At 38.2% G+C, this 26,087-nt stretch overlaps 1 protein-coding gene across 3 annotated transcripts in view; it reads left to right on the top strand.

The window, feature by feature from the left end:
• Positions 1–26,087, top strand: part of LOC115841977 (protein O-glucosyltransferase 3) — a 106,402-nt gene that overhangs the window by 58,959 nt on the left and 21,356 nt on the right. For 2 of the 3 annotated variants that reach the window (XM_030836333.2, XM_030836385.2), the window contains 2 exons: positions 5,841–5,976; positions 8,763–17,582. In XM_030836333.2, coding sequence (XP_030692193.2) covers positions 5,841–5,976; positions 8,763–14,134 — 5,508 coding nt within the window. In that variant the 3' untranslated portion in view covers positions 14,135–17,582. Of the gene's footprint in view, positions 1–5,840; positions 5,977–8,762; positions 17,583–26,087 lie in introns of those variants that run through there. The other variant, XM_060304009.1, reaches the window with a different exon arrangement.

The raw sequence follows: 26,087 nt of genomic DNA, 5'->3' as shown, positions 1-26,087 counted from the left end.
ACAACTACCGAAGCCCGCGCGCCTAGAGCACCGTGCTCTGCAACAAAGAGAAGCCACCACAATGAGAAACCCGTGCACCACAACGAAGAGTAGCCCCCACTCGCCGCAACTAGAGGAAGCCCGCGCACAGCAACGAAGACTCAATGCAGCCAAAAATAAATAAATAAATAAACATTTACATCAGCTTAAAAGAAGCAAAGGGTTTCAGAAAACAGAATTTTTAGAGCTAGAATGTGTGAAAGAATTTCAGTCTAAAATGGAAGCAGGGCTTCCCTGGTGGCACAGTGGTTGAGAGTCCGCCTGCCAATGCAGGCGACACGGGTTTGTGCCGCGGTCCGGGAAGATCCCACGTGCCGCGGAGCGGCTAGGCCCGTGAGCCATGGCCGCTGAGCCTGCGCGTCCGGAACCTGTGCTCCGCAACGGCAGAGGCCACAACAGTGAGAGGCCCGTGTACCGCAAAAAAAATTAAAATAAAAATAATAAATAAAATGGAACCAGAGGATACATTGCATAAAATGGAAAATCTGACACATGTTCCCTGAGGAAGACAAAACTTAAGGACCGAGAAACTGATTTCCCATAAATGCCTGATTTACAGAAAACTGATAATAATATTGGAATTTTCTTAAATGACAGGGAATTGGTCAGGGATTGCCTCCTATCAACCTTGCAAAGTTTTGCTTATGGTTTCCAGAGGCATGAACAAAAATGATCCGGGTCAGGTTGGCCTCACAAAATAAGCTAACTGAGCTTTGTTTGTATGACTGGACTGGTTTTGTCTGCTCAGGAAATTTTCAAAGCTGGTCTCCATTTGTGTGGTTTTTTTAAACATCTTTATTGGAGTATAATTGCTTTACAATGGTGTGTTAGTTTCTGCTTTATAACAAAGTGAATCAGCTATACATACATATATTTCCCCATATCTCCTCCCTGTTGCGTCTCCCTCCCACCCTCCCTATCCCTCCCTCAGGTGGTCGCAAAGCTCCGAGCTGATCTCCCTGTGCTATGCGGCTGCTTCCCACTAGCTATCTATTTTCCATTTGGTAGTGTATATAAGTCTGTTTTAACAGACTCGAATTGAACTTTCCCCTCTTTACATTCCCTGCCCAAATACAGCCTATCTCAAACCCTCAGCAGACTTGCCTGCAGCTCGCTACAGCTTGTGTGTCCCAAATTGCAAGTCCTCTGCTATTGCTAAATAAACTCATCTCTCGATCTTGCCTCAGTTTACCCTTTTATTTAGGTTGACAAGAGAAACTTAGAGATCTTCTAGCTCAGAGTTTCTCTCTACTTCAACACTTCTGACATCTTGGGCTGAATAATTCTTTGCTGTGGGGCCTCTCCTGTGAACTGTAGGATGTTTAGTGGCATCCTACTAGATGCCAGTATTTCTCCTCCACTAAACTGTGACAATCAAAACTATCTCCAGAAATTGCCAAATGTTCCATGAGGAGCAAATTGACCTCAGCTGAGAACCATCTCCTTAAAGGCGAGGAATCCAAAATCAAAGTAGCCGCCATCTCCGAGAATAGACAAACTGTATGGCCTTGGCCACTTGGTCACTCCTTATTTCTGAACAAATTCAGCCTGGGTCTGTTCTTAGCTGATATGCCAGCTCTGTACCCCTAGAAACATACCTCCAATGTGGCATAACCAGACTAGGCTGGTGTGAGCTCCCTGAGACTGGGACCATACCTGCTCACCTGTGTATCCCCACTTCCTGGCACAACGTGAGTACTCAGAAACTGAAAGAAGAAATGAATGTGTGGTTTTAAGCCACAAGATGCAATGCTGGATTTGACCTTTGCAGGAAAACAGATGCAGAATAAATTCAAGAACACCTTGAAAAATTAACTTGTTGACTTTATCAAGGCATTTGATAACATCCATGAGCTCCAGCTTCAGTTCCAACAGCTGTTCTACAGGTTTGGCTGCCCTAGAAGTTCTCAGATAGTCTGAGGTTACTCTATGACAGAGGTTTGTTTGACTCATCATGTCAGAATTGCAGATGTTATCAGTAGAGTGAATTGGGGTTGGAAAAATGGCCTTATTTTGCTCAGCATATTCTGTGTACCATGTTTAAGAATGTAACTGAGACCCTAAAGCCAGCATTTTGAGACTCTGGCCTCTAATCCTGTAGGACACTTTTCTAACTCATTACACTACGAGTACCTGCAGGAGTCCTCCAGGAAATTCTCTGTAACCACAGAAGACTAGTAATGGCTAACGATGAGGAATTACTAAGTGCTAAGCACCATTCTAAAGTGTTTTACAACTATTAATTCATTTAATCCTCGCAGCACCACTATCAGATGAGGAGTGTTGTTGTTGCGTTTTTGTCTTTTTTTTCATTATTCCAAGAAAGAAACTAAGGTACAGAACAGAAACGTTAAGCAACTTGCCCAAAGTTGTACAGCTTTTAAGAGAGAGAACCAGAATTTGGACTTGTTTAGTATTCATGTGCTTAACCATTATGCTTTGCTACCTCAGACATGCTATATTGAGTCAATATTGTAAATATTCAGTGTCTCAATTTCTGTAATAATCTTCACTAAAAATCCTATATATGTAATTTTCTACCTTGGTATATTGAAAATCAATCCATAACTGTGTGCATGGAGGGTATGGAATGTTTAAAGCAAGGTTCCTGTCTTCAGAGAGTTTACCACCTAATTGAAGAAATGTACATTAGTAAAATAAAAATACAAAGCAATGTAGTGGAGAAAATAGGATTAGAGATCAGACCATATGAGTGTCAGTAGCCAGTGTCACCTTTTATTATTCCTGTGACTTGAGTAAGGTACTTAACTGAGACTCAGTTTTTTCATCTGCAAAGTGGGAATGAAAATCCCTACCTATTTCACAAGTTTGTTCTAAGGATCAAATGAGAGAAGATATTTTTAAAGTATATTGAAAACTGAATAAATGAGTAATTTTGTTCAAATATAAAATAGTATCAAAAGAGTGTACAAAAATGTATTGGAGAAGTTCAGAAGTGGGAAATATTATTGTGGGAAGCATCGTCTTTGAATTCAGTTCAGTAAATATGAGTCAATCTCTTATATGCTGATGCTATGCAAGGTGCTCAGGATACAAAGTAGAATACTTTGCTTTCTTAGTTATTTTAGAATTTGGTCCACTTCCAGGGTTTTATTCATGTGTCTGTGAATCCCTGGTTTCCTAGATCAGAGTGGGGATTAGAATGTGTGAGAGGGTAGGGGAGGAAGTGTAGAAGTCGAGTGATAAAGTAAAAGTGGAGAGAATGTAAACAACTTTGATATGAAATAAAATGTATAATACCAGAGGTGCATAAAAAATACTGTGGTAATTAACTATTCCTGCAAGAATTGGAGAAGGACTAACAGAGAGGTTGATATAGGAACTGGACTCCGAAGGATGAGCTGACATTTTCCAGAAGAAGAGGAGAAAGGGCAAAGATCAGGAGCAGAGACACAGAGTCCTCAGAAGTGCACAGCATTTTAAAGGACTGTGTGTAGGGAGCTTGGAGCATGGGGATTAAAGCTAGTTGGGGAAAAAAGGCTTAAATCAAAAATTGGAAAAGGATTTTGACACTATTTTGCTGCACGGAGGTGTTTGGGCCTCATCCTCTAGGCCAGGTATGGGAAATAGGCTTCATCTGTTATGATGACGTTATGGCACAGAATATTCTTTGGAGGAAGATTCGGAGTCCAAGATTGACACCTGACTGAGGATCTGTGTGTGCTCTGAGCCGCAGAAGGATTTACCTCTCTTAGCCATATAATATCTCCATGTGTTGGAAACATCCTTAATATGTTAGGTGAATAGGGGTGGCCTTGAAGCAGAAGATCTGTGCAGAAATATAACCAAAGGATGTTATATTCATGGTCTCTTGGTAGAAACCCTTCCCGCCTAGAGAGGTTCTTCTCTTCACCTGAGTGTTCAGTTCATGTACTTTGCATTTCATTATAAATTCATTATAAAGGAATGTGATCCAGGAGGCCAAAAAGAATGTACTCTGGTCTACATAGAGGAAATCTGAAGTTTATTTGAATGTTAAAATGGTTGGGAGACAATGATGCTTACTATTCTCTTAAATGTATCTACTCTGCACCAACTACCAAAACTGCAGGTTTGGGAAGAATGGGCTTATAAGGTTCATGGCTAATTGTTATTAGCACAAATAAAGACTTGGAGAGACAGTAGGTAGGACACAAAAGAGAACACCTCGATGCACTGTAGAGAGAAAAGTGTAACTGTAACTGATCTGATCTTTCAAATGATTAGTTTCTAGTTTTATTACCTCCAATTGGTATATCCCTATAGTTATATCGTGCTTCTAATATTTGTTTACTTCTGAATTTAACATAAGTGTGTTAAATTATATCCAATAACCAATAAATTATCATTGGATTATTTTTCTTATTACTAAATCTCCTCTGTATGTATTCAATTACAGCTTACCCATAGAACTGAAAATGACAAGTCAATGAAATTTGGGCAGGGCTTCTGTAAGAAATAACTGACCTAGATCTTGAGAAAGAAAACAAACAGGTATAAAAATACTAGATTATGACGAATGCAAGGATTAAGAGAACCTAGGCTTTAGAATTGGACACACCTGTGTTGAGGAAATTAAAAAGCTGGAGCTTTAGAAATATTAGAGATTTGGCCTTAAGCATTCAAGATGAGATTAAATGTGATAGTGAACATCAAATAAAAGAGAAAAATTGGGGAAGAGAAGGATTCAAGCGGCAAGGACTGGGTAGAAAGTGAACTGAAAATAAAGCAATTGGAATGGGAAGAGGCCTTGTGCAGGGATGCAGGCAGGATGAGTTAAAGTGGAGTCATGAGTGGCAGACCCAGTTTGCCAGAGGAAATGCAAATGGAGTTTTGGCAAAAGGAAGTGGAGGTGTGGGAGTGGATAATTCCCCAAGGTTATAAAGACAAATTAAAACTTAAAAGTAGAGCAGTGATGGATTTAATGAAATCAAGATATAATTTGCTAGTAAAGAACTCTACATCATTCTCCTAAATCCTATAAAACTAGCAAAGGTTTAAAAAAAAATTATAAGGTCATGCTTTTCAGTGCCTTTTTTTCAGAATGATTAATCAGTTCCTTATGTGTATCTGGGAGGTTCTACCATGCTACATGATTTCCGTGGATAGAAATACTTTTTTTTCCTAAATCCATCAAGTTTACAAATCTTAAGATCCACCGCAAGTTTCAGCTAACCGCCCCTTGAGAGAAAATAGGTACAGTGTTAAGAAATCTAAAATTACAGCCACTGGGGCCAGAGAGACAACATTCCCCACTCAAGAGAGGTCAATTTTTTTCCTATTTTCCAGGAACCTCCTTAAGATTTTTGTAGTGCTATGTAAATTTGTAGGAATCTTTTGCAGGGAGAGGCTCATACTGAAAGGAATTAATGTAGGTATGGAGAAGTTTGTGATCAGTTGCAAATTGCAAAAGCAACAAAACATTACAACTAGAGAAATAAATGTTAGGAAAATTTATTTGCTGTCCTTAGACTAGGACTTTTTTTTTTTTTTTTTTTTTTTTTTTTTTTTTTTTTGCGGCACGCGGGCCTCTCACTGCTGTGGCATCTCCTGCTGCGGAGCACAGGCTCCGGACGCGCAGGCTCAGCGGCCACGGCTCACGGGCCCAGCCGCTCCGCGGCACGTGGGGTCCTCCCGGGCCGGGGCACGAACCCGTGTCCCCTGCATCGGCAGGTGGACTCTCAACCACTGCGCCACCAGGGAAGCCCTAGACTAGGACTTTTAAGCTTGGGACATTTTCGTGGGAACATGTTGGCTGGGGAAGTCCAGAAATAATATTACATTTTCTATTTTAAAATTAGCAGGCAAAAATATACAATTCACCTCTGGAAAATCAACCCATTGGCAGTGCATTTGTCCCCAAGCCAGCAGGCATGAGGGAGGGAAGTAGCATGCCTCCGTGGGATGCTTCACTGCTAGAGGATGAGTTTTTCCAAGGTAAGTCTATGCATTGAATTGCTTTGGAATTCCCAGTACTAAAGGAAAGCAAATAATAATTACAGTCTGTATTAAAGTGCTCAAAATGTATCAAACCCTGTACCTCATTTCTGAAGTCCCTCTTGTTTACCTTACCTGAAGAAGATGTGGTTACATGCTATTAACACAAATATTAAAGAATCATTTTCTTAAATTAATTTATTAATTAATTTATTTTTTGCTGTGTTGGGTCTTTGTTGCTCTGTGCAGGCTTTCTCTAGTTGTGGTGAGCGGGGGCTACTCTTCGTTGCGGTGCGCGGGCTTCTCATCGCGGTGGCTTCTCTTGTTGCGGAGAATGGGCTCTTAGGCGTGCGGGCTTCAGTAGTTGTAGCACATGGGCTCAGTAGTTGTGGTTCGCGGGCTCTAGAACACAGGCTCAGTAGTTGTAGCGCACAGACTTAGTTGCTCCGCGGCATGTGGGATCTTCTCAGACCAGAGCTCGAACCCATGTCCCCTGCATTGGCGGGTGGATTCGTAACCACTGCGCCACCAGGGAAGTCCCTAAAGAATCTTATATTTAAATATAATCTAAGCAAATATTCTTGGATCAAGGCCTGATAAATCTATGGAATGGTAATAATGTTTAATATTTAAACCCAGGTAAAAAGGAAAAGATATGTCTTTAGGAAATATATCTATAAAGTTTACTGTCCTTAATAGACTTTTATTGTTCCTGATTAGGACCTAAATGCACTGTGATGAAATCTGATCGTTGTTAAACAATTAACCTTGTACAATAGATAACAATAAAGACTAAAACAGGTTCCAAAAGTACTATATACACATGGACCTTATTATACAAGTATAGCTCACCTTGACATAGTTTATTCTATATAAAATAAGCCTAGCCATTTGAAAAGTGAAGTCTGAAATCATTCACTAGCTTCACCTTGAGGAACTAAATTCAATTTCCAAGGGCAATGATGTCACCTCAGCCCTATAGTTAGGACAGGTGGTGTGATCATTGAGAGACATCCAGCTGGTTGGTTAACTCCTTTCAGTAAGATGGTTACTGGCAGAGAACTTGCTTCAGAGAAAAGAGACCCAGAGGAAAACTTCTGTTCCGAAACAAAGGTTTTGCTAGTAGAGGAGAGCTACTTTTTATGAAATGAAAAAAAAAAAAAATGACTTGACCTCTCTGAAAATAAAAAGGAGAAGCAGAACAGGAATTTTTTTGACCTCAAGAGTAGTGAGTCAAATAGCAGTATTAATTTCGGAATCAAAGTAACTTTGAATAATTTAAAGTCCCATGATACTGATGTTAAGAGTGGTTATCTCTGGGAAGAAGGACTCCAGGTGATTTTACCTCTTTTGTTATATTTTCCTGTATTTACCATATATTGCTTTTGTAGTCAGCAAAAGACTTTATTTAAGGAGGAAGAAAAAACTATGAACAGCTTGAAAGGGAAAACAGAAATCAAAGAGATTTCATTATAATTTGCTTTAAAGACAGATTTATGTAGTTTTCTTTTCTTTTTGCCCTGCCTTATATTTTGGCATTGCTTGATTATTTTATTTGTGGATGTAGGAAATAAATTATTTCAGGGACAGGAGGAAAATAATTTTTTTCACTAAAACATTGACGAATGTTTTCCCTGAAGAATTCCTTAGTTACAGATCTTTCATGCTCAAGACTAGTTCTTTTGCTGGCTATGCGAACTTAATAGCACCAACTTACAAATAAAAGAGAGTAGAGAAAATTCAGAGCAGATATCAAAAACCCCTTCAGCACCTGTCCTAACATAATTGGTATATTATAAGTACGTCTCACTTACATTCACTCAGATACCGATATACCTCACTTTCCCTGTCATTGAAGAGTTAAAATTACAATTTTTTTTTTTTTTTTTTTTTTTTTTTTTGCTGTATGTGGCCTCTCCCGTTGCGGAGCACAGGCTCCGGACGCACAGGCTCAGCGGCCATGGCTCACGGGCCTAGCCGCTCCGCGGCATGTGGGATCTTCCCGGACCGGGGCACGAACCCGTGTCCCCTGCATCGGCAGGCGGACTCTCAACCACTGTGCCACCAGGGAAACCCCTAAAATTACAATTTTTAATGACAAATAATTTTAATTAACCAAAGAAAGTGCACCATTTTATGTAACTCAGAAGGATAGATTTCTGTAAACCAAAAAGTTCTTCAGCAATTTAAATAATCCCATAACTTATTTCTCATGTCAGATTTTATTTTTTTAATGAACATTTCTTAAAAAAATACACAATCTACTCATATTTATTGTAACATGAATATGATAAAATATATCTGTTACCATCCAAATAGGTATGTTAATAAATTGGATGCTAAACTTTTGGCAGTAATGTGCAACTAAGTACAACTAAGAACTCACATGTTATTTACAGACTTTCATATCTTTTACAATCCCCTGAGGTAAACATAATTGGAAACATTATAGCTACCTAGTGACACAAAAGATTCACTAGAAACCATGATTAAAATTTACTGTTAGGGGGGAAAATGTGCTTTTATGTTCTTAAGACATTTTGGAAGGTCAACTTTGAAAATGTGTGATTTGAAAAAGTGTGAAAATGAAAAAGAAACTTCCATTACAGGCTTGTAAAAGTCAAACTATCTTAAAGACATAATCAAAGTTAATGTCATAACATTTATGGTGATATGATCTAAAAATTATAAGGGATTATGTTTCTTCAAGCGGAGCCTTCAACAACTCAAAATATTATTAGACTGTAAAATCTTATGCAAAAAAATGACGTATATTCTCCTTTTAGTTTTAGATGATTTGGATGGAAAACTGGCTCAGGAACAGTCTCCAAGCTCATTGGATGCCAGAACACCTCTCAACTATGGATCAAGAACACAGTTCAGTCGTTTTTACTCCAGTGGGAATAAACACCGTAATATCACAGCAAGGCACAAAAATTGCTGTAATGAAACTTCTAATATGTCTATCTATGACATCCTAAGACCAGGAACCCCTAAGGAAGGTTTTAAAACCTTTTCTCCTAGAACAAGGACAATCTGTGATATGTACAAGACAAGGGAACCCAGAGTCTTAAAAGAAGATTATGTGCAAAAGAATATTTTTGGTAGTATTTCTCTGTATTTTGACAGCAGACAACAATCAGCCTCACCAGCTACAGGGTATTTCACAGCAAGAAGCTTACCTTTTTCAGCCACAACTCAGATCAAGACTGGGTTTATACCACCAAGCCACCAACAGAGCCCAAAGAGAACTCCTTTATCATCTATCATATGGAATAGATCAGATTCCTCTAGTGATAGGCAGAACGAGGAAGAGTTCCTGAGGGCACCATCACCAATGGAAATTGACCTTGCTGACCAGTATATGTATCCCAGGTGTTTTCAGGAGGATAGGAGATATGAATTTTACCATCCACAGAGTGTTCACCGAAGTGCCCCCATGAATAATGCAATGAGTGCTGACCCATTTGAGAACTCAGAGAATATGCTGTTCTACCATGAAGATAACCCATTTACTGGGTCTTTCCTTAGCAATACCTTTGGATGGAGCAGGGAACAGAGATTTAGACCAAGTCCTTTTGGGGGCCAACAGGAAAAACATTCTTCCTGGTCTGACTTTCATCAAAGCAGGAAACCATTCACTTCTTCTGACAGAGACTTTGAAATGATCTCCATTGAAGCAAATAGTGCATTTTTAGCTGGTCATTGTCATAGTGTTCCTTCTCAACACTGGGGGTCATTTTCTCCTAGGTACAGGACAAATATTTCCAGAAACCAAGAGAAGCCACATCCCTCACAGTTTGATTCTCAAGCATCCACACTGGAGAGCATGGAGGTGTCACAAGTTAAAAGGAACCAGTCTACTTATTTTAGTGCACCAAATGTTTGCCCCATGCCTGGTTCAAGCTATCACATCAAATCTGATGGGTTAGAATGTCAACAGGACAGTTCTCCTATGGAACTACATATAAACAAAGAACCTTACTCATTTGAAATTGCTCAAACTCTAGCATCCTCATTCAAAACTACCTTCCCACAGATTCCTGATGACAGAGGGAATCCTCAGAGTCCCAACTTTCAGAATCCCACAGTCACTTTGCAGAAAATTAAGCCTGCTTCTCTTCCAATCAGAAACTATACAGAAGTCACTGGGACCAACAGTGATTCAGTTGATTCTCCACCTCTGACTGAAAACCAACCCAATATCTTGGTCACGGAAGTGAATAATGAGAAAGACTTGAATGGATCTGTTTTGGAAAAAGACAAACAACTAAACAAGATAGACCAGACAACCATGACAGGTGAAATACCCCAACTTGTTTCACAGACAGTAATTTCTAACCCTTTACCTGATTTTCAAAATTTCCTCTCTCAGGACTCAGCCAAGAGCAACAGATTTGTTTTTAATGCATCTACGACGATAAGTTCAAAAAGTTTGCCTGGAGAGATTTCCAGGAGAGATATCTCCAAAATTCATAAAGCCAATGAACTAAAAAAAGATAAGAGTTATACTGGGAACAGAAAACTTGGCTCAGCAACTTCCCTTCCTTTCATTCAGGAAAGCAAAACAACATCACCTTCTCTCAGCCCAAATCAAGGTTTTCACCAGGAATTAACAGTAAGAAATAAAGATATTTCAAACATTATTAAAAATAACCACGGGAGTCCTGAATGTACTGATAATCAAAATGCACAGTCTTCAGAAAAGCCTGCTGTTTTAGATACCAAGGAAGAACAATGTACCACAACTTATTCTACCAACTGTAGCAAGTCACCTGCCGACCACAATGTGCCATGTGATTCTTTAGATCTGTCATCAGGTACACTACCAGATTCCTTACCATCAAATGATTCTTGCCTTGATGCTCTGGTGATTCCTTCTACTGCAGGGTTCTCCTGGAAATGTCCTTCAAGCAAAGATCTGTCTCTGGGAGAAAGAGAAGAAAAAGACAATGATTGCAAGAACCAAAATAGTCAATTTTCCCTAAGCTTCTCAGAAAACCAAAAGAGTAATGTTAATTGTATGCCTGTACATAATGAAGTGGTTGATGTTGTCAAATGCCATTCACATCCTCCTTTCAGGGATGGAAAGGGAAAAGGAAAAATAAGACGACGTATATCCTATACCGAAAAATTAAGCAAAACGGAAAGTAGATCAATACCCACAAGTGACAGCAGTAACCTCATTGAGGGAACTGAAAGCAATTCCAAGCCTCCTGAGCTTCACACAATTTATTGTACCTTACCAAGAAAATCAGCCAGTTTTCTCATCAATAACAGGAAGTCTGAAAGTAAGAAAATGCCTTCTTCGTTTAGGAATGAGCAACTTGCATTCCAAATCAAAACTGATGTGGAAGATCCAGTAGGGAAGTACACATCAAACAAATTCAGTCCCAGTTCTTGTGAGTCAGAGAGCAAATATTCCGGAGTAGTTTCAGACTCAGTCTCAATACCACCTGAAGCCACAGAGGAGATGACAAATATGACAAACATTGGATCTGCTTCTGTTAGAAAAGGACCACTTCAAGTCCTCATCAAGAGGGCTGTGTCATGTCCCTCAGGGGTGCCATATGCCTCAACTGGAAGAGATGAAAGAAAAGAAGGTTTAGTCTCAGATACAGATGCTTCTATTACAACACTAAAGCCTTGGGAGAGACTCATTAACCCTCTGGGAAGTGACTCATCTGTTCGGGAGTGTTCTTTAAGCAAAAGACACCACCAGAAGGAATACTTTCAGGAATGCACTGAAAAGAATGGTAGAATTTCTGCCTCCAGGACAGGTATATTTTCCCATCCAAATGAACACCCTTTACCTTTTTCTGCAGATTTGTCAGGCAAAGAAAGTGGGAAAACATTACATAAATTTAAGACTACTAGCATGTTTTCTGTTTCTGGTGATGAAGATAATGTGAAATGTCTTGAGGTGATTTCAATATACTATACTCTACCAAGGAAACACAGAAAAAAGTTCTGTAACCTTCTTCAAAAGTATACACAAAATATCGATTCACTTACAGAATCAACTAAAGTGGGGACTGAAATATCTCCTAATGCTTTAGAAAAAGACAAACTAAATTGTTCTACACACGAGCAGTCAGGAACACCTTCCTCTAAAGATCTAAAGATGCAGGTCAGCTCTGCTCAGGAGAACAGCCATCTTTCTTACACCACTGAAAATATGACTGGTTTACAATTACCAAGTTTTAGGTCCTCAGAGCCTACATTACAGGAAATTGCTTCTATTGAAGCAGATGTTTCTCTTCATAAAGGAGAACCTAAATCTAGAGAGGTTTCCCCACACAACTTAGCTAAAACACCTTTATGTGATTCACAAAGCAAGAAAGAGAAAGGGGGAAAATTGCGAAGTGAAACCCTGTATACTTCACTAATGCTTCAGGGAAAAAAAGTTACAAGAGAGAAATCTGAAAATTGTCAGCAATCCATTAAATCAGGTAACAGTGATTTTTCTAACCTCCCAGCCCATTCAGAAGAGAATGTTGAAAATTCACAAATTATTAGAAGTTCTGGGGAGTGTACAAGTAGTGCTATAACCATTACAGCTACTGGAAGTCTTCAGAAAGATATAACAGGTATAGCTATAGATGATAGCTCCAATGGATTGCAGCCTGGGGAAGTAAGAGGGGGAATTAGAAAAGATTTCCCAAAAAACCCTGATAAACCACTTTCTGACTCAGAAAGCCAAGCCTTTGCTCTTACTCCAGCCTTGCATAAACTACAGCTTGATGAGAAGACTTGTTCAAGTGAACAAGATTTAGACAGTTTACAGTCTGAACCCAGAGAACTACCTCAAAGAAGTCAGGAGGTAAATATGACAGAGAGCAAGGCTAAAGATGAAATGCAGGAGTTGGCATGGAATCAACCTTCACTTCTTGAAGGAAGTAATAAAAGTAAAAAAAGCTTGGATGACCTAGAAAAAGGGGAAAACAGATCTTCAGTTAAACACAGATTGGCAGTTATGTCCAAAGCAAGCAGAAAATTTCCAGCTGAAGATTTATACCCCAGAAGACATGTAACTACTATCTTTCCTCAAAGTGGGAACAATTCTGGCTTTAGCACCTTATCCCCTGGCACACCAGAGTGCAACCCACACTCCCCTGTGCCTACGTTAAAGTCCACAGAATCCACAGATGAAAGCAGGTTAAGTAATGATGGAGTAAATGTGGAGAAATCCGAGGACCCTCTCCAGGTTACTGCAATAACCAACAGAGAAACTTCTACACACTTAAGCAATCAGAAGTCTAACAATATTTCACAGCCACATCAAAATGAGTTTAAAAAAATCTCAGAATCACAACTAAAGTATGAGAATTCTAAGGATGTAACAGTAGCTCAGATTTTGGAAGGAGAGTCAGAAGCCCTGGCCCAACCCTCATTGATCAGCCTCAGGGAAGCAGATTTCCCTGACCATCAGAGGGGGCTGAACCCTCCTTTTCAATTGGAGCCTGCAGAGAAATCTACAGTAAGCATGCCACTGGCCAGTTTTCAGCAACAACAAAGGAGTGCTTCATCTCTGGAGTGGGAACCTGAGCCACACCCCTATCATTCAAAGAGTTTAAAAAGCATCAATGTGCACGGTGCTCTACTACGAAAAAGTCATCCTCCAAAATTCAGAGAGCGTCATTTTTCTGAAAGTACTTCTATTGACAATGCCCTGAGTCAACTGACCCTTGGGAATGAATTCTCTAACAACAGTGGGTACAGTCGAAGATTCAAATCTTTTTCTGAACTACCCTCCTGTGATGAAAATGAAAGTTGGGCTTTGTACAACAGCGGGCCAAAAATGGGTCCTAGGTCTGCAACATCTATATCCAGACCTATTGACTATGGGATATTTGGGAAAGAACAACAACTGGCTTTCTTGGAGAATGTAAAGAGGTCACTCACACAAGGAAGATTATGGAAACCAAGTTTTCTTAAGAACCCTGGCTTCCTGAAAGATGATGTAGTTAACCCTCCTAACCCAACAGAGTCATCAAGTTCTAATTCTCCTAGTAATCAGATGCCAAAAGATGGCTTATCTCTAAGTGCACCACTTAATATCTATGAAGATGATCCAGTAGACTCAGATTGTGACACAGACACAACCACGGATGACGAATACTACCTGGATGAAAATGACAAAGAGTCAGAACTGTGAAGCTTTTTCTATAAAATGTATAACCTTTTCACCAAAAGTTTGTAATGTAGGGCTTCCCTGGTGGCTCAGTGGTTGAGAGTCCGCCTGCCGATGCAGGGGACACGGGTTCGTGCCCCGGTCCGGGAAGATCCCACATGCCGCGGAGTGGCTGGGCCTGTGAGCCATGGCCGCTGAGCCTGCGCGTCCAGAGCCTGTGCTCCGCGACGGGAGAGGCCACAACAGTGAGAGGCCCGCGAACTGCAAAAAAAAAAAAAAAAAAAAAAAAAAGTTTGTAATGTAAATAAAGTGCAAATATGTATGTCTACGGAAAGGACAGACATTAGAAAAAAAAAATATCTAGTCTGGGCAGTTCCTGCTCTGAAACAATCCAAATTCTCTTTTTTTCCCCCTCCACACCCTATATATAGACTTCCTGAATTCTAGAGCAATGAATTCTTGTTTAGAGGGATTCTCTGCTGTTTTCTTCCCCTGTATATATCCTTGGCCTTCTGCCACTCAGCCCAAACTTAATCTCTAATTCACTGTCCAGTTTTGGTTTTCTGCTCTATTTTCCCCCTAACTTTCTTATACCTTTCATGGTGATTTACAACTTTAATATCCCAGCACAACAGCAAAACTCTGTCTTGCCTCTTCCATACCTTATATTCATGGCATTTAATAAAATATAGGGTGATAACAATGGAGTAAGTATTATTATCCTGTCTGACTCATCAACATTTAGGAGGTTTAGAGTTTGGGTTTTTTGGGGTTTTTTTCTTTTGAGCAAAGATAAGGCCATATCTATAAGGACATCCTGTTTTATCCATAGCGGAGCCAGGGAAACACATATTTGAAGTGCTTGAGATAGTAGGTGAAGAGGTAAATCCCTAGTAAGCCAAAGAACATTAGTACTTCTAGGAATTCCTTTGAAATAGTTTCTAGGATGGTATAGAAGGTGGCTTTGCCACAGAATTTCTGCTTAGGAAGGGAACATAACTGAGGGGTAGAGATAAGCAGACATCCCTTCATGAGACTGACATCCTTACTGCAGCTCTCTCTGCAACTGTTCCTTTTTTCTTCCATTTCTCCAGAACCATCCATTTAAATTTTTTCTTTATTTGCAGGATAGAACACTTTTTTCCATGTGAGACATTTTAGTTGCAAATGGTAGCCTTGGTCAAGTCCCTAAAGTACTACCAAGTCAGATCTGACACCTTGGGGTTCACAGGCTTCTTTGCCAGATCATTTACCAGACCCTTGGAAATTAGAAGGCAGAACTTCTAAGGGCTCGTCACTATGATTCCTTCAATAATTTATCTAGACTAAATAACTTGTCACACCCACTGATAACTTGGCTTTCCTAACTCTTTATTTGCCATGCGGAATTTTTGGGGTTTTCTCTCCTCCTAATCAGCATAAAGACCAATAAACAGGTGGCAGTGAAGCTAATCTGCTAGAACTACAGAAATCATGCCATCCTGGATCTTAGTACTGTGAGGGTCAGCATGAATGGATTTCATCTTGTTTGGTTTATATTTGCTTCCTGGCCTCATTTTAGTTTCCATTTTTCTCACCTAGTTTGTTTCATCCATATAAATTAAGGATAATGATAGGTGTTGGGGAAGTATGCAGAAATTTGGAACTGATAGAAATGCAAGAAAGGACTATATTATTATTATCCTCCTAACCATTGCCTTGCCTAGAAGCAAAATGCCAGAGCTAGTTTGCATTGTTCCCATGAAACTCAAAACTAAGGAAAATGAGGTAATTACATGAAAGCTATTTCTTCAATCTATAAATTGTCTTAAACTTCAAGCTCTGGCCAATCCTGACCTCAAAGAGACTGACAGTAGAATTCTAAATCAACTGTTCTAAACGTTTCCATTTAAATTTGTATGGTGAAGAATAAATAACAGTTTATTCTTTGTTTCATGTATGTTTGTAAATTCTACCTTCCTTTTTCTATTTATCTGATAATTTAAATAAAATTCATAAACCATGACCTATGTTTTCTATTTAATTTTAAAATATTCGAAGTTAATATTTTAATATTAAGATTCTTGGTTTTTTAAATGATCATTTACCAATCTATTTCAGTAAATATTCTGAGTCTACATGTATGTTACAAAAGGTGAGATGAAGTTAGCTTATTTTTCACTGAATTTAGCCTATATCAACAATTAGGTAAATTAAAGTCAGGCTAAACAACTACTTTGGGACCCTGCTTCTCTGTACTAGAATCTACCATCTGAATTCAAAGGTCATTGATGGCCAATGCTCATTGCACTATTTGTAATATTTGCTTGTTGGTCTGGCTCAAAAGTCAAGCAAACAGAAAAATTCATGAAAATAGCACCTTCTATAATTTTATACCTTTATAAAACACTTCATTAAAGAAGTATAGCAAATGTCTATGTATTTTAACATACAAACTGCTGCTTTTTAATATTCATTTTTGGTATAGCTATAATAATTTATAGTAGTCATTTTTATACTCATAACTCGTTTTCTAAAATATATAATCATCATTAAAGTAAATAGTCGCATAAATGGAGTAAATAATGAAGAAATCAATATTAATAAGTACCTGGTAAATTATTAACTTGTTTAAATGATAGACTTCTATAGCCATAAATTTTACATGTAAAGTCCATTTAAAATAGGGCTTAGGGGCTTCCCTGGTGGCGCAGTGGTTAAGAGTCCGCCTGCCGATGCAGGGGAAGTGGGTTCGTGCCCCGGTCTGGGAGGATCCCACATGCCGCGGAGCGGCTGGGCCCGTGAGCCATGGCCGCTGAGTCTGCGCGTCCGGAGCCTGTGCTCCGCAACGAGAGAGGCCACAACGGTGAGAGGCCCGCGTAACGCAAAAATAAATAAATAAATAAAATTAAAAATAAAATAATAAAATAAAATAGGACTTAATGAGATTATTTTAATTTTTAGAGACTTCCCTCTAAATAATTTACTCCCTTATATTGTAAATACATCGCTGTTAATAAAACTCCAACTGCTGCTAACAAGGTTTTGGCTGATGATAGGCTAATAAAATCTGCTTTGTGTAGGAGGTACATGTGTGCCTGTACTTGAGGTGGTGAAAGAAAGTCCACTTACGTTATGGTAAAGCTAGGTGTCAAACTGGAATATCCACATGTCCATAAAAGTAATATACTCCATTGAATACCAGAGGGTTAAAGAGGCCTTTTTGCTAAGAGTTTATTGTTAATAATAGTAATAATGCTTCAGAATAACCCATTTAAATGTACAGTGTAGATATGTAAATATTTTACTTTGAGTCTCTTTGTGACTGGCACTTCTGTGTTTCTGAAACATGTAATAAGCCTTAAGCACTTTTGTTTAAAATGTTGTCAAATAATCCTTTTATGTACTTGTTCTCAAACCTGTTCCCTAGATATGAAATGTGTTACAAGACAAGGTACAAATTTGAAACAATGCCTGTGTTGAAATAAATGATTTAAATAGATGCATTATTTGACTTGGTTTTTATTCCCATCCTCAAATGATTATTTTTAAGTGTGAAAGTTTCAGGAAGAATACAAAAAAGAAAACGGGGGGTGGAGTGTGGTGGACGAAAGTATTCAAATAAATCTTACTGGTGGCTGTTGAATAAGATCAGCCATATGAGTGGTTTTAGAAAACAATGACTCCTTCTCTCTTCTCCTTCCATTTGTACCAAAAAGCAACCAACCATAAGTGGAGATCAATGTACTTGGCTGCAAAAGAGAGGAGGAATGAGGAGGGTCTGGCATTTCTCTCTGAGAGTTCTCACACTTATAAAGGAAGAGGAAGCCCCGTGGAGTTGGGCCATCTACTGCCCAGTAGCACTTATGAAAGATAAGCAGACCTTTCCAGTTGAAATGTAAGACATGCAATGTTAATTCCTGCTAAACAAATTAGTAGATTTGTACTAATCTTTTATCTTTTCTAGAAGAGGAACCCAAAGCCATCTCTCTACCAAGGACAGGAGAGTGTCATCATCTTGAATATGAGCAGTATTTTATTCAAAATATTTTTACTGTCCTTTATTAAAATTTAAAATACATTAGATCAGCTAGGATTTTTAGTTGTAGACAATATAATCCTCTCTAGGTGGTTCAAATAGAAAAGGATTTATTAAAGCATATATACTTTGCTCAGAAACACATTGGTAGGGCTCAGGGGATAAACATTACGCTGAAATTCTAGGTCCAATTCCTAAAACCATGCCATAGATTATTGGACTGCCATGGGAGCTTCTGTCCTTGTTATGACCAGGAAGATGCAGAATCAGGATGCTGGCTGAATCATATTTATTTGCCCCAGAAACCACTCCAATAGAAATAAAAAGCACTAATATGCATAGAGTTACACATAATCATTTGTATTGCTACAATGTATTTTGTGGCAAAAACCAGAAACAAAGTGAATACCTAATAAGAAGTGACAATATATTATGAACACCCACATATGTAATATGATGAAACCATTAAAAAAAAATAAGGTATAACTATACAAGTTGACTTAGAAGAATTTGCGTGAGGTACTATTGACTGAGAAATACAAAATCTCATTTTTGTAAAGCATTAACCAAGAAACCTGCATATGCATGTGTATGTTATGGAGGGCTACATACTAGGCTATTAATGTTGGTTGTTTTGTGGCCAGACTGGGGGGGTGAGGTGGGGATGTATGTTCAAGAACAGCAGAAAAGAGAGAGAAGAGGTAGCCAAGACCCCTCCAAAAAAGAAACTATAAATATATACACACATGGGTATACATAGGTATCTATGTGTGTGTGTAATTATGATTGTATTTATGCACTTAGAATATTTTATCAGTGGGTATACAGATAAAAAATGAGAGACAATTTTTTAAAAAGATTTACTATCCAGGAGAATATTTAATAAGTTATTTTCTTTTAGAAAATTAATATTTGTAATACAGTCTGTGAAAAATTGTGGGGTTTTTTTTTCAGTTGTATTGAGATATAATTGAGATACAGCACTGTATAAGTTTAAAGTGTACAGCATAATGACATGACTTACCTATATTGCCAAATGATTGTCACAATAAGTTTAATTAACATTCATCATCTCATACAGATACAAAAAGAACGGGGGTAGAAGAAGAAGAAAATTGTGTTTTTCCTTGTGTTGAGAACTTTTAGGAAACATTGTGTTTTAATAAAATAAATGCTAGCACTAATTTTCCCTCTGAGCCCATGCTTTCTATCCCATCTATCCTTTCCAGATTATGCTGTCATTGCAGTCTAGAGTAAACTCAGAAGTACTTCTAGAAATGCTTTGGAGGTATGCAGTGGTTGTTGATATGATTGTCTTCTCAGTAGACACTTCTTTCTTTTCTTTGGCAATTCCATTCTCCAACTGACACCCCATCACCACCACCACCACCACCACCACCACATCTTCACTGTGGAAGAATCAATGTTCTTACAAGACCCTAAGAGTCTGAGCACAATTGATTGGTTCAGGAATGAGTGCCTGATTCAGACTGAACCAATAAGTAGTGTGTTTTAGGAGGAAATACACCTGTATTCTGATTCTAAATGCAAGTTAATATTTAAACCAGTTGTCTCATAATCTAAAATCCACCCTTGGAACTGTAATGTATGGAAAGGCAGCCACTGAGTTTATATCCCCAGCACCTTGCAGAATGCATGACAAAAAGTGGGTGCTGAATAAATATTACTGAAATAATCAAAAATAAATTTTTATGAATTTTTATGAGATCTAAGCTTGTCTAAGCCCAAGTAAGGTTTTTATTAATAACATTGAAAATTAGACAATTCTCTAATGTTAAAAGATGAATTTATTATAATGACACAGGGATATCCCAGAAACCAAGGGCAAAGATGCTGCTTATGAACTGTACCAAGCCTCTATAGTGCACTGTATAGAAAACCCAGAGAGTTTTCTATATTTCACCTCCATTTTCAGTTTAAAAGGCAAAAAACATGACGTTTACGTTGCCTCTGTTTAAGAGAATAGTTACAAATTGAAATCTCTTAACCCTGATTTTAAACTCCCAAGGAAAAGATTCCGACTGGTTCAGTATGAGGCAGGTCCTAAACTATGGACCAATCAACTATGGCCATGGGTTAAGGTCATGTTTCGCAAAGCCTCACTGTTAACTCTGGATTGTGTAGTATATTAAAAAAAAAAAAAAAAAAAAAAGAGGAACAGTTTCTAGAAAATGATGAACTGAGTGAATAATCAATAGCTGTGAATTTTACATAGCTTTAATGTGAAGACTCCAGGGGCCAGTGCAATTCATAAAAGCATACATATTGAACGTTGACCTTCCAGAGTCACACACAGACTGTAATTCTAGGTGTCTGAGATTGGAACTCAATATATAGATGAATGTGAAAGGGAACAGAAAACTTCTTGAAGTGTGTCATTTATTTCAACTTTTGTGCATGACTTTTCTCCTGCCTGGAATGCCCTTCTCCCCCTCTTCCTGCAGCAAATTTTTATTTGACCTTCATGAGTCAGCATAGATGTCATCTCTTTCAGAAAGCATCTCAGTTCTCCCAAGTTTGGGTTAACTGGGCCTCATCTGATGTACTTATGTTGGTAGAGGCAATCTGCCATGGGCCCTGGACATATCTGAACATTTTTGCTGGGAATGCCAAGAATGTAAGTTCTTGACTATTCTTTACCCATAGTGTAAAGGTACAGGATGTGTTTGCAGCAAGCATCCTAGAGGGATGAGAAAACATCTCCCCACTGACAAAGAACAGACTTAATTCCCCTTACTCTAAAAATGGTAAGCCCCTGAATTTAGAGTGTATCTCTTGTAATGCAACTCACTTCAGGCATCCAGGACAGGTCTTTTGCATTGTCCCCACAGGACTTTTGTTGGGGGGGAGGTGGGTGGAGAGAGTGTATTCGTTTGCTAGGGCCACCATAACAAAATTCCACAGACTGATTGGCTTAAATGGCAAGATTTATTTTCTCACAGTTCTGGAGGTTAGAAGTCCAAGATCAAATTTGATTTCTCCTGACTCCTCTCTCCTTGGATTGCAGATGGCTACCTTCTCACTGCATCCTCACATGGTCTGTCTCCTGTAACCAAGAACTCCTGGTGTCTCTCTGTGTGCCCAAATTTCCTCTTCTTACTAGGACACCAGTTAGATTGGATTAGGGCCCACCCTAATGACTTGCTTTTGACTTAATCATCTCTTTAAAGGTACTGTCTCCAAATACAGTGATGTTCTGAGGTACTAGTGTTAACACCTCTACATATGAATTATCGAGGAACTCATTTCAGCATATAACAAGAGACATGGGGATCCAACACAAACCAAAACAAGCTCTGGTTACTGCTTTTACAATGAATAATATTGTTCTTTGTCTCTGACCCAGGAGTCTTGTGTCTTTTGACAGCATCCATGAAACAGTAACAGACTAACTTATTAGCTTGTAAATAGGGTAAAATCTCAGACACTATACAGTTCTTGACACCCATGTTTTAGCACCTATAACACTATTTACATTTCCTCTTTGTCTTTCTTCTCCACTAAACCATAGGAGCTGTGAAGTTAAAGTATAATGTGTAAAACATAGTAGGCATGGAATAAATGTTTGTTGAGTGAATGATATTTGATTTATTATAAAGAATCTAGTCAAGGCATTGGTTGATTTGAAGAGATATACTTTTTAAGATATGGATTAGGATGAGAAAGAAAACAGGTTGCTATAGACTCAGTACAGCTAAACAAGTGTTCAGATACAATTATATGGCTTCCTTGATCTGTTCTCAAAAATAGTGTTACCACGTGTTATCTAATTTATTAGGCCATATTTTTTAACATCTTTATTGGAGGATAATTGCTTTACAATGGTTTTTCTGCTTTATAAAAAAGTGAATCAGGTATACATATACATATATCCCCATATCTCCTCCCTCTTGCACCTCCCTCCCACCCTCCTTATCCCAGCTCTGTAGGTGGTCACAAAGCACCAAGATGATCTACCTGTGCTATGCGGCTGTTTCCCACTAGCTATCTATTTTACATTTGGTAACGTATATATGCCCATTCCACTCTCTCACTTCGTCCCAGCTTACCCTTCCCCCTCTCCATGTCCTCAAGTCCATTCTCAACGTCTGCGTCTTTATTCCTGTCCTGCCGCCAGTTCTTCAGAACCATTTTTTTTTTTTAGATTCCATATATATGTGTTAGCATACGGTATTTGTTTTTCTCTTTCTGACTTACTTCACTCTGTATGACAGACTCTAGGTCCATCCACCTCACTACAAATAACTCAATTTCGTTTCTATTTATGGCTGAGTAATATTCCATTGTATATATGTGCCACATCTTCTTTATCCATTCATCTGTTGATGGACACTTAGGTGGCTTCCATACCTGGCTATTGTAAATAGAACTGCAATGAATATTGTGGTACATGGCTCTTTTTGAATTATTATTTTTTCAGGGTATATGCCCAGCGGTGGGATTGCTGGGTCATATGGTACTTCTATTTTTCGTTTTTTAAGGAACCTCTATACTGTTCTCCATAGTGGTTGTTTCAACTTACATTCCCACCAACAGTGCAAGAGGGTTCCCTTTTCTCCACACCCTCTCTAGCATTTATTTTTTGTAGATTTTTTGATGATGGCCATTCTGACTGGTGTGAGGTGATACCTCATTGTGGTTTTGATTTGCATTTCTCTAATGATTTGTGATATTGAGCATCCTTTCATGTGTTTGTTGCCAATCTGTATATCTTCTTTGGAGAAATATCTATTTAGGTCTTCTTCCCATTTTTGGATTGGGTTGCTTGTTTTTTTGATATCGAGCTGCATGAGCTGCTTGCAAATTTTGGAGATTAATCCTTTGTCAGTTGCTTCATTTGCACATATTTTCTCCCATTCTGAGGGTTGTCTTTTCATTTGTTTATGGTTTCCTTTGGTGTGCAAAAGCTTTTAAGTTTCATTAGGTCCCATTTGTTTATTTTTGGTTTTATTTCCATTACTCTAGGAGGTGGGTCAAAAAGGATCTTGCTGTGATTTATGTCAAAGAGTGTTCTTCCTATGTTTTCCTCTAAGAGTTTTATAGTGTCCGGTCTTACATTTAGGTGTCTAATCCATTTAGAGTTTATTTTTGTGTATAGTGTTAGGGAGTGTTCTAATTTCATCATTTTACATGTAGCTGTCTAGTTTTCCCAGCACCACTTATTGAAGAGGCTGTCTTTTCTCCATTGTATATTCTTCCCTCCTTTATCAAAAATAAGGTGACATATGTGCATGGGTTTATCTCTGGGTTTTCTATCCTGTTCCATTGATCTATATTTCTGTTTTTGTGCCAGTAGCATACTGTCTTGATTACTGTAGCTTTGTAGTACAGGTTGAAGTCAGGAGCCTGATTCCTCCAGCTCCATTTTTCTTTCTTAATATTGCTTTGGCTACTCAGGGTCTTTTGTGTTTCCACACAAATTGTGAAATGTTTTGTTCTAGTTCTGTGAAAAATGCCATTGGTAGTTTGATAGGGATTGCATTGAATCTGTAGATTGCTTTGGGTAGTATAGTCATTTTCATAATGTTGATTCTTCCAATCCAAGAACATGGTATATCTCTCCATCTGTATCATCTTTAATTTCTTTCACCAGTGTCTTATAGTTTTCTGCATACAGGTCTTTTGTCTCCTTAGGTAGGTTTATTGCTGGGTATTTTACTCTTTTTGTTGCAATGGTAAATGGGAGTGTTTCCTTAATTTCTCTTTCAGATTTTTCATCATTAGTATATAGGAATGTAAGAGATTTCTGTGCATTAATTTTGTATCCTGCAACTTTACCAAATTCATTGATTAGCCGCAGTAGTTTTCTGGGAGCATCTTTAGGATTCTCTTTGTATAGTATCATGTCATCTGCAAACAGTGACATCTTTACCTCTTTTCTGATTTGGATTCCTTATATTTCTTCTTCTTCTCTGATTGCTGTGGCTAAAACTTCCAAAACTATGTTGAATAATAGTGGTGAGAGTGGACAACCTTGTCTTTTTCCTGATCTTAGAGGAAACGGTTTCAGTTTTTCACCATTGAGAACAATGTTGGCTGTAGGTTTGTCATATATGGCCTTTATTATGTTGAGGTAGGTTCCCTCTATGCCTACTTTCTGGAGGATTTTTATCATAAATCGGTACTGCATTTAGTCAAAAGCTTTTTCTGCATCTATTGAGATGATCATATGGTTTTTCTCCTTCAATTTGTTAATATGGCGTATCACATTGATTGATTTGCGTATATTGAAGAATCCTTGCATTCCTGGGATAAATCCCATTCGATCGTGTTGTATGATCCTTTTAATGTACTGTTGCATTCTGTTTGCTAATATTTTGTTGAGGATTTTTGCATCTATGTTCATCAGTGATATTGGCCTGTAGTTTTCTTTACTTGTGACATTTTTGTCTGGTTTTGGTATCAGGGTGATGGTGGTCTTGTAGAATGAGTTTGGGAGTGTTCCTCCCTCTGCTATATTTTGGAAGAGTGTGAGAAGGATAGGTGTTAGCTCTTCTCTAAATATTTGACAGAATTCCCCTGTGAAGCCATCTGGTCCTGGGTTTTTGTTGGAAGATTTTTAATCACAGTCTCAATTTCAGTGCTTGTGATTGGTCTGTTTATATTTTCTATTTCTTCCTGCTTCAGTCTCAGAATGTTGTGCTTTTCTAAGAATTTGTCCATTTCTTCCAGGTTGTCTATTTTATTGGCATATAGTTGCTTGTAGTAATCTCTCATGATACTTTGTATTTCTACAGTGTCAGCTGTTACTTCTCCTTTTTCATTTCTAATTCTATTGATTTGAGTCTCCTCCCTTTTTTTCTTGATGAGTCTGGCTGATGGTTTATCAATTTTTTTTTTTATCCTCTCAAAGAAACAGCTTTTAGTTTTATTGAAATTTGCTATTGTTTCCTTCATTTCTTTTTCATTCATTTCTGCTCTGATCTTTATGATTTCTTTCCTTCTGCTAACTTTGGGGTTTTTTGTTCTTCTTTCTCTAATTGCTTTGGGTGTAAGTTTAGGTTGTTTATTTGAGATGTCTCTTGTTTCTTAAGGTAGGATTGTATTGCTATAAACTTCCTTCTTAGAACTGCTTTTGCTGCAACCCATAGGTTTTGGTCATCGTGTTTTCATTGTCATTTGTTTCTAGGTATTTTCTGATTTCCTCTTTGATTTCTTCAGTGATCTCTTGGCTATTTAGTACTGTATTGTTTAGCCTCCATGTGTTTGTATTTTTTACAGATTTTTTCCTGTAATTGATATCTAGTCTCATAGCGTTGTGGTCAGAAAAGATACTTGATACGATTTCAATTTTCTCTAATTTACCAAGGCTTGATTTGTGACCCAAGATATGATCTATCCTGGAGAATGTTCCATGAGCACTTGAGAAGAAACTGTATTCTGTTGTTTTTGGATGGAATGTTATTAGGCCATATTCTACTATCATCCAGTACCAGCTAAACCTCAGATTATTTCTCTGAATAAAAAATTTAATATTTATTTTGAAAGAATGCAAACACAATTGTGTTCCAAACAACCTTTTAAGCGATAAAAGCGATGTTGTGTTCCAAACAACCTTTTAAGCGATAGCTAGAGCAGAGCAAATTTTTCAATTTAAAGTATGCAGACACTCCCAGAAAATAAAATTTAGCAGTGAAAGTAATGCCAAGTAATGCTACACTTTAGCCCTGCAATTTATCAGTGCTTTACTATTGGTTTCTGAAAATTTTTCCGAAGTACAAAGAACACTATCTACAAACTCTGCTCAGCATTATTAAAATAGGTCAAGAGAAGTGGGGAAAATATGGTAAAGATTTTGCCCTGGTAAACCTTGGTCATAGCGGGAATGCTGAGCAGCCCAAGGGCCTGATTTTGGTGACTCTGGATTAAGAAACTATCGGGAGGATGCAGTCTCTGTTCCAGAGACTTCCCTGGTGGCGCAGTGGTTAAGAACCCACT

The sequence above is a fragment of the Globicephala melas genome, chromosome 8 (assembly GCF_963455315.2).
Source record: "Globicephala melas chromosome 8, mGloMel1.2, whole genome shotgun sequence".
NCBI classification, from domain to species: Eukaryota; Metazoa; Chordata; class Mammalia; order Artiodactyla; family Delphinidae; genus Globicephala; species Globicephala melas.
This window is presented reverse-complemented; position numbering and strand designations above follow the sequence as displayed.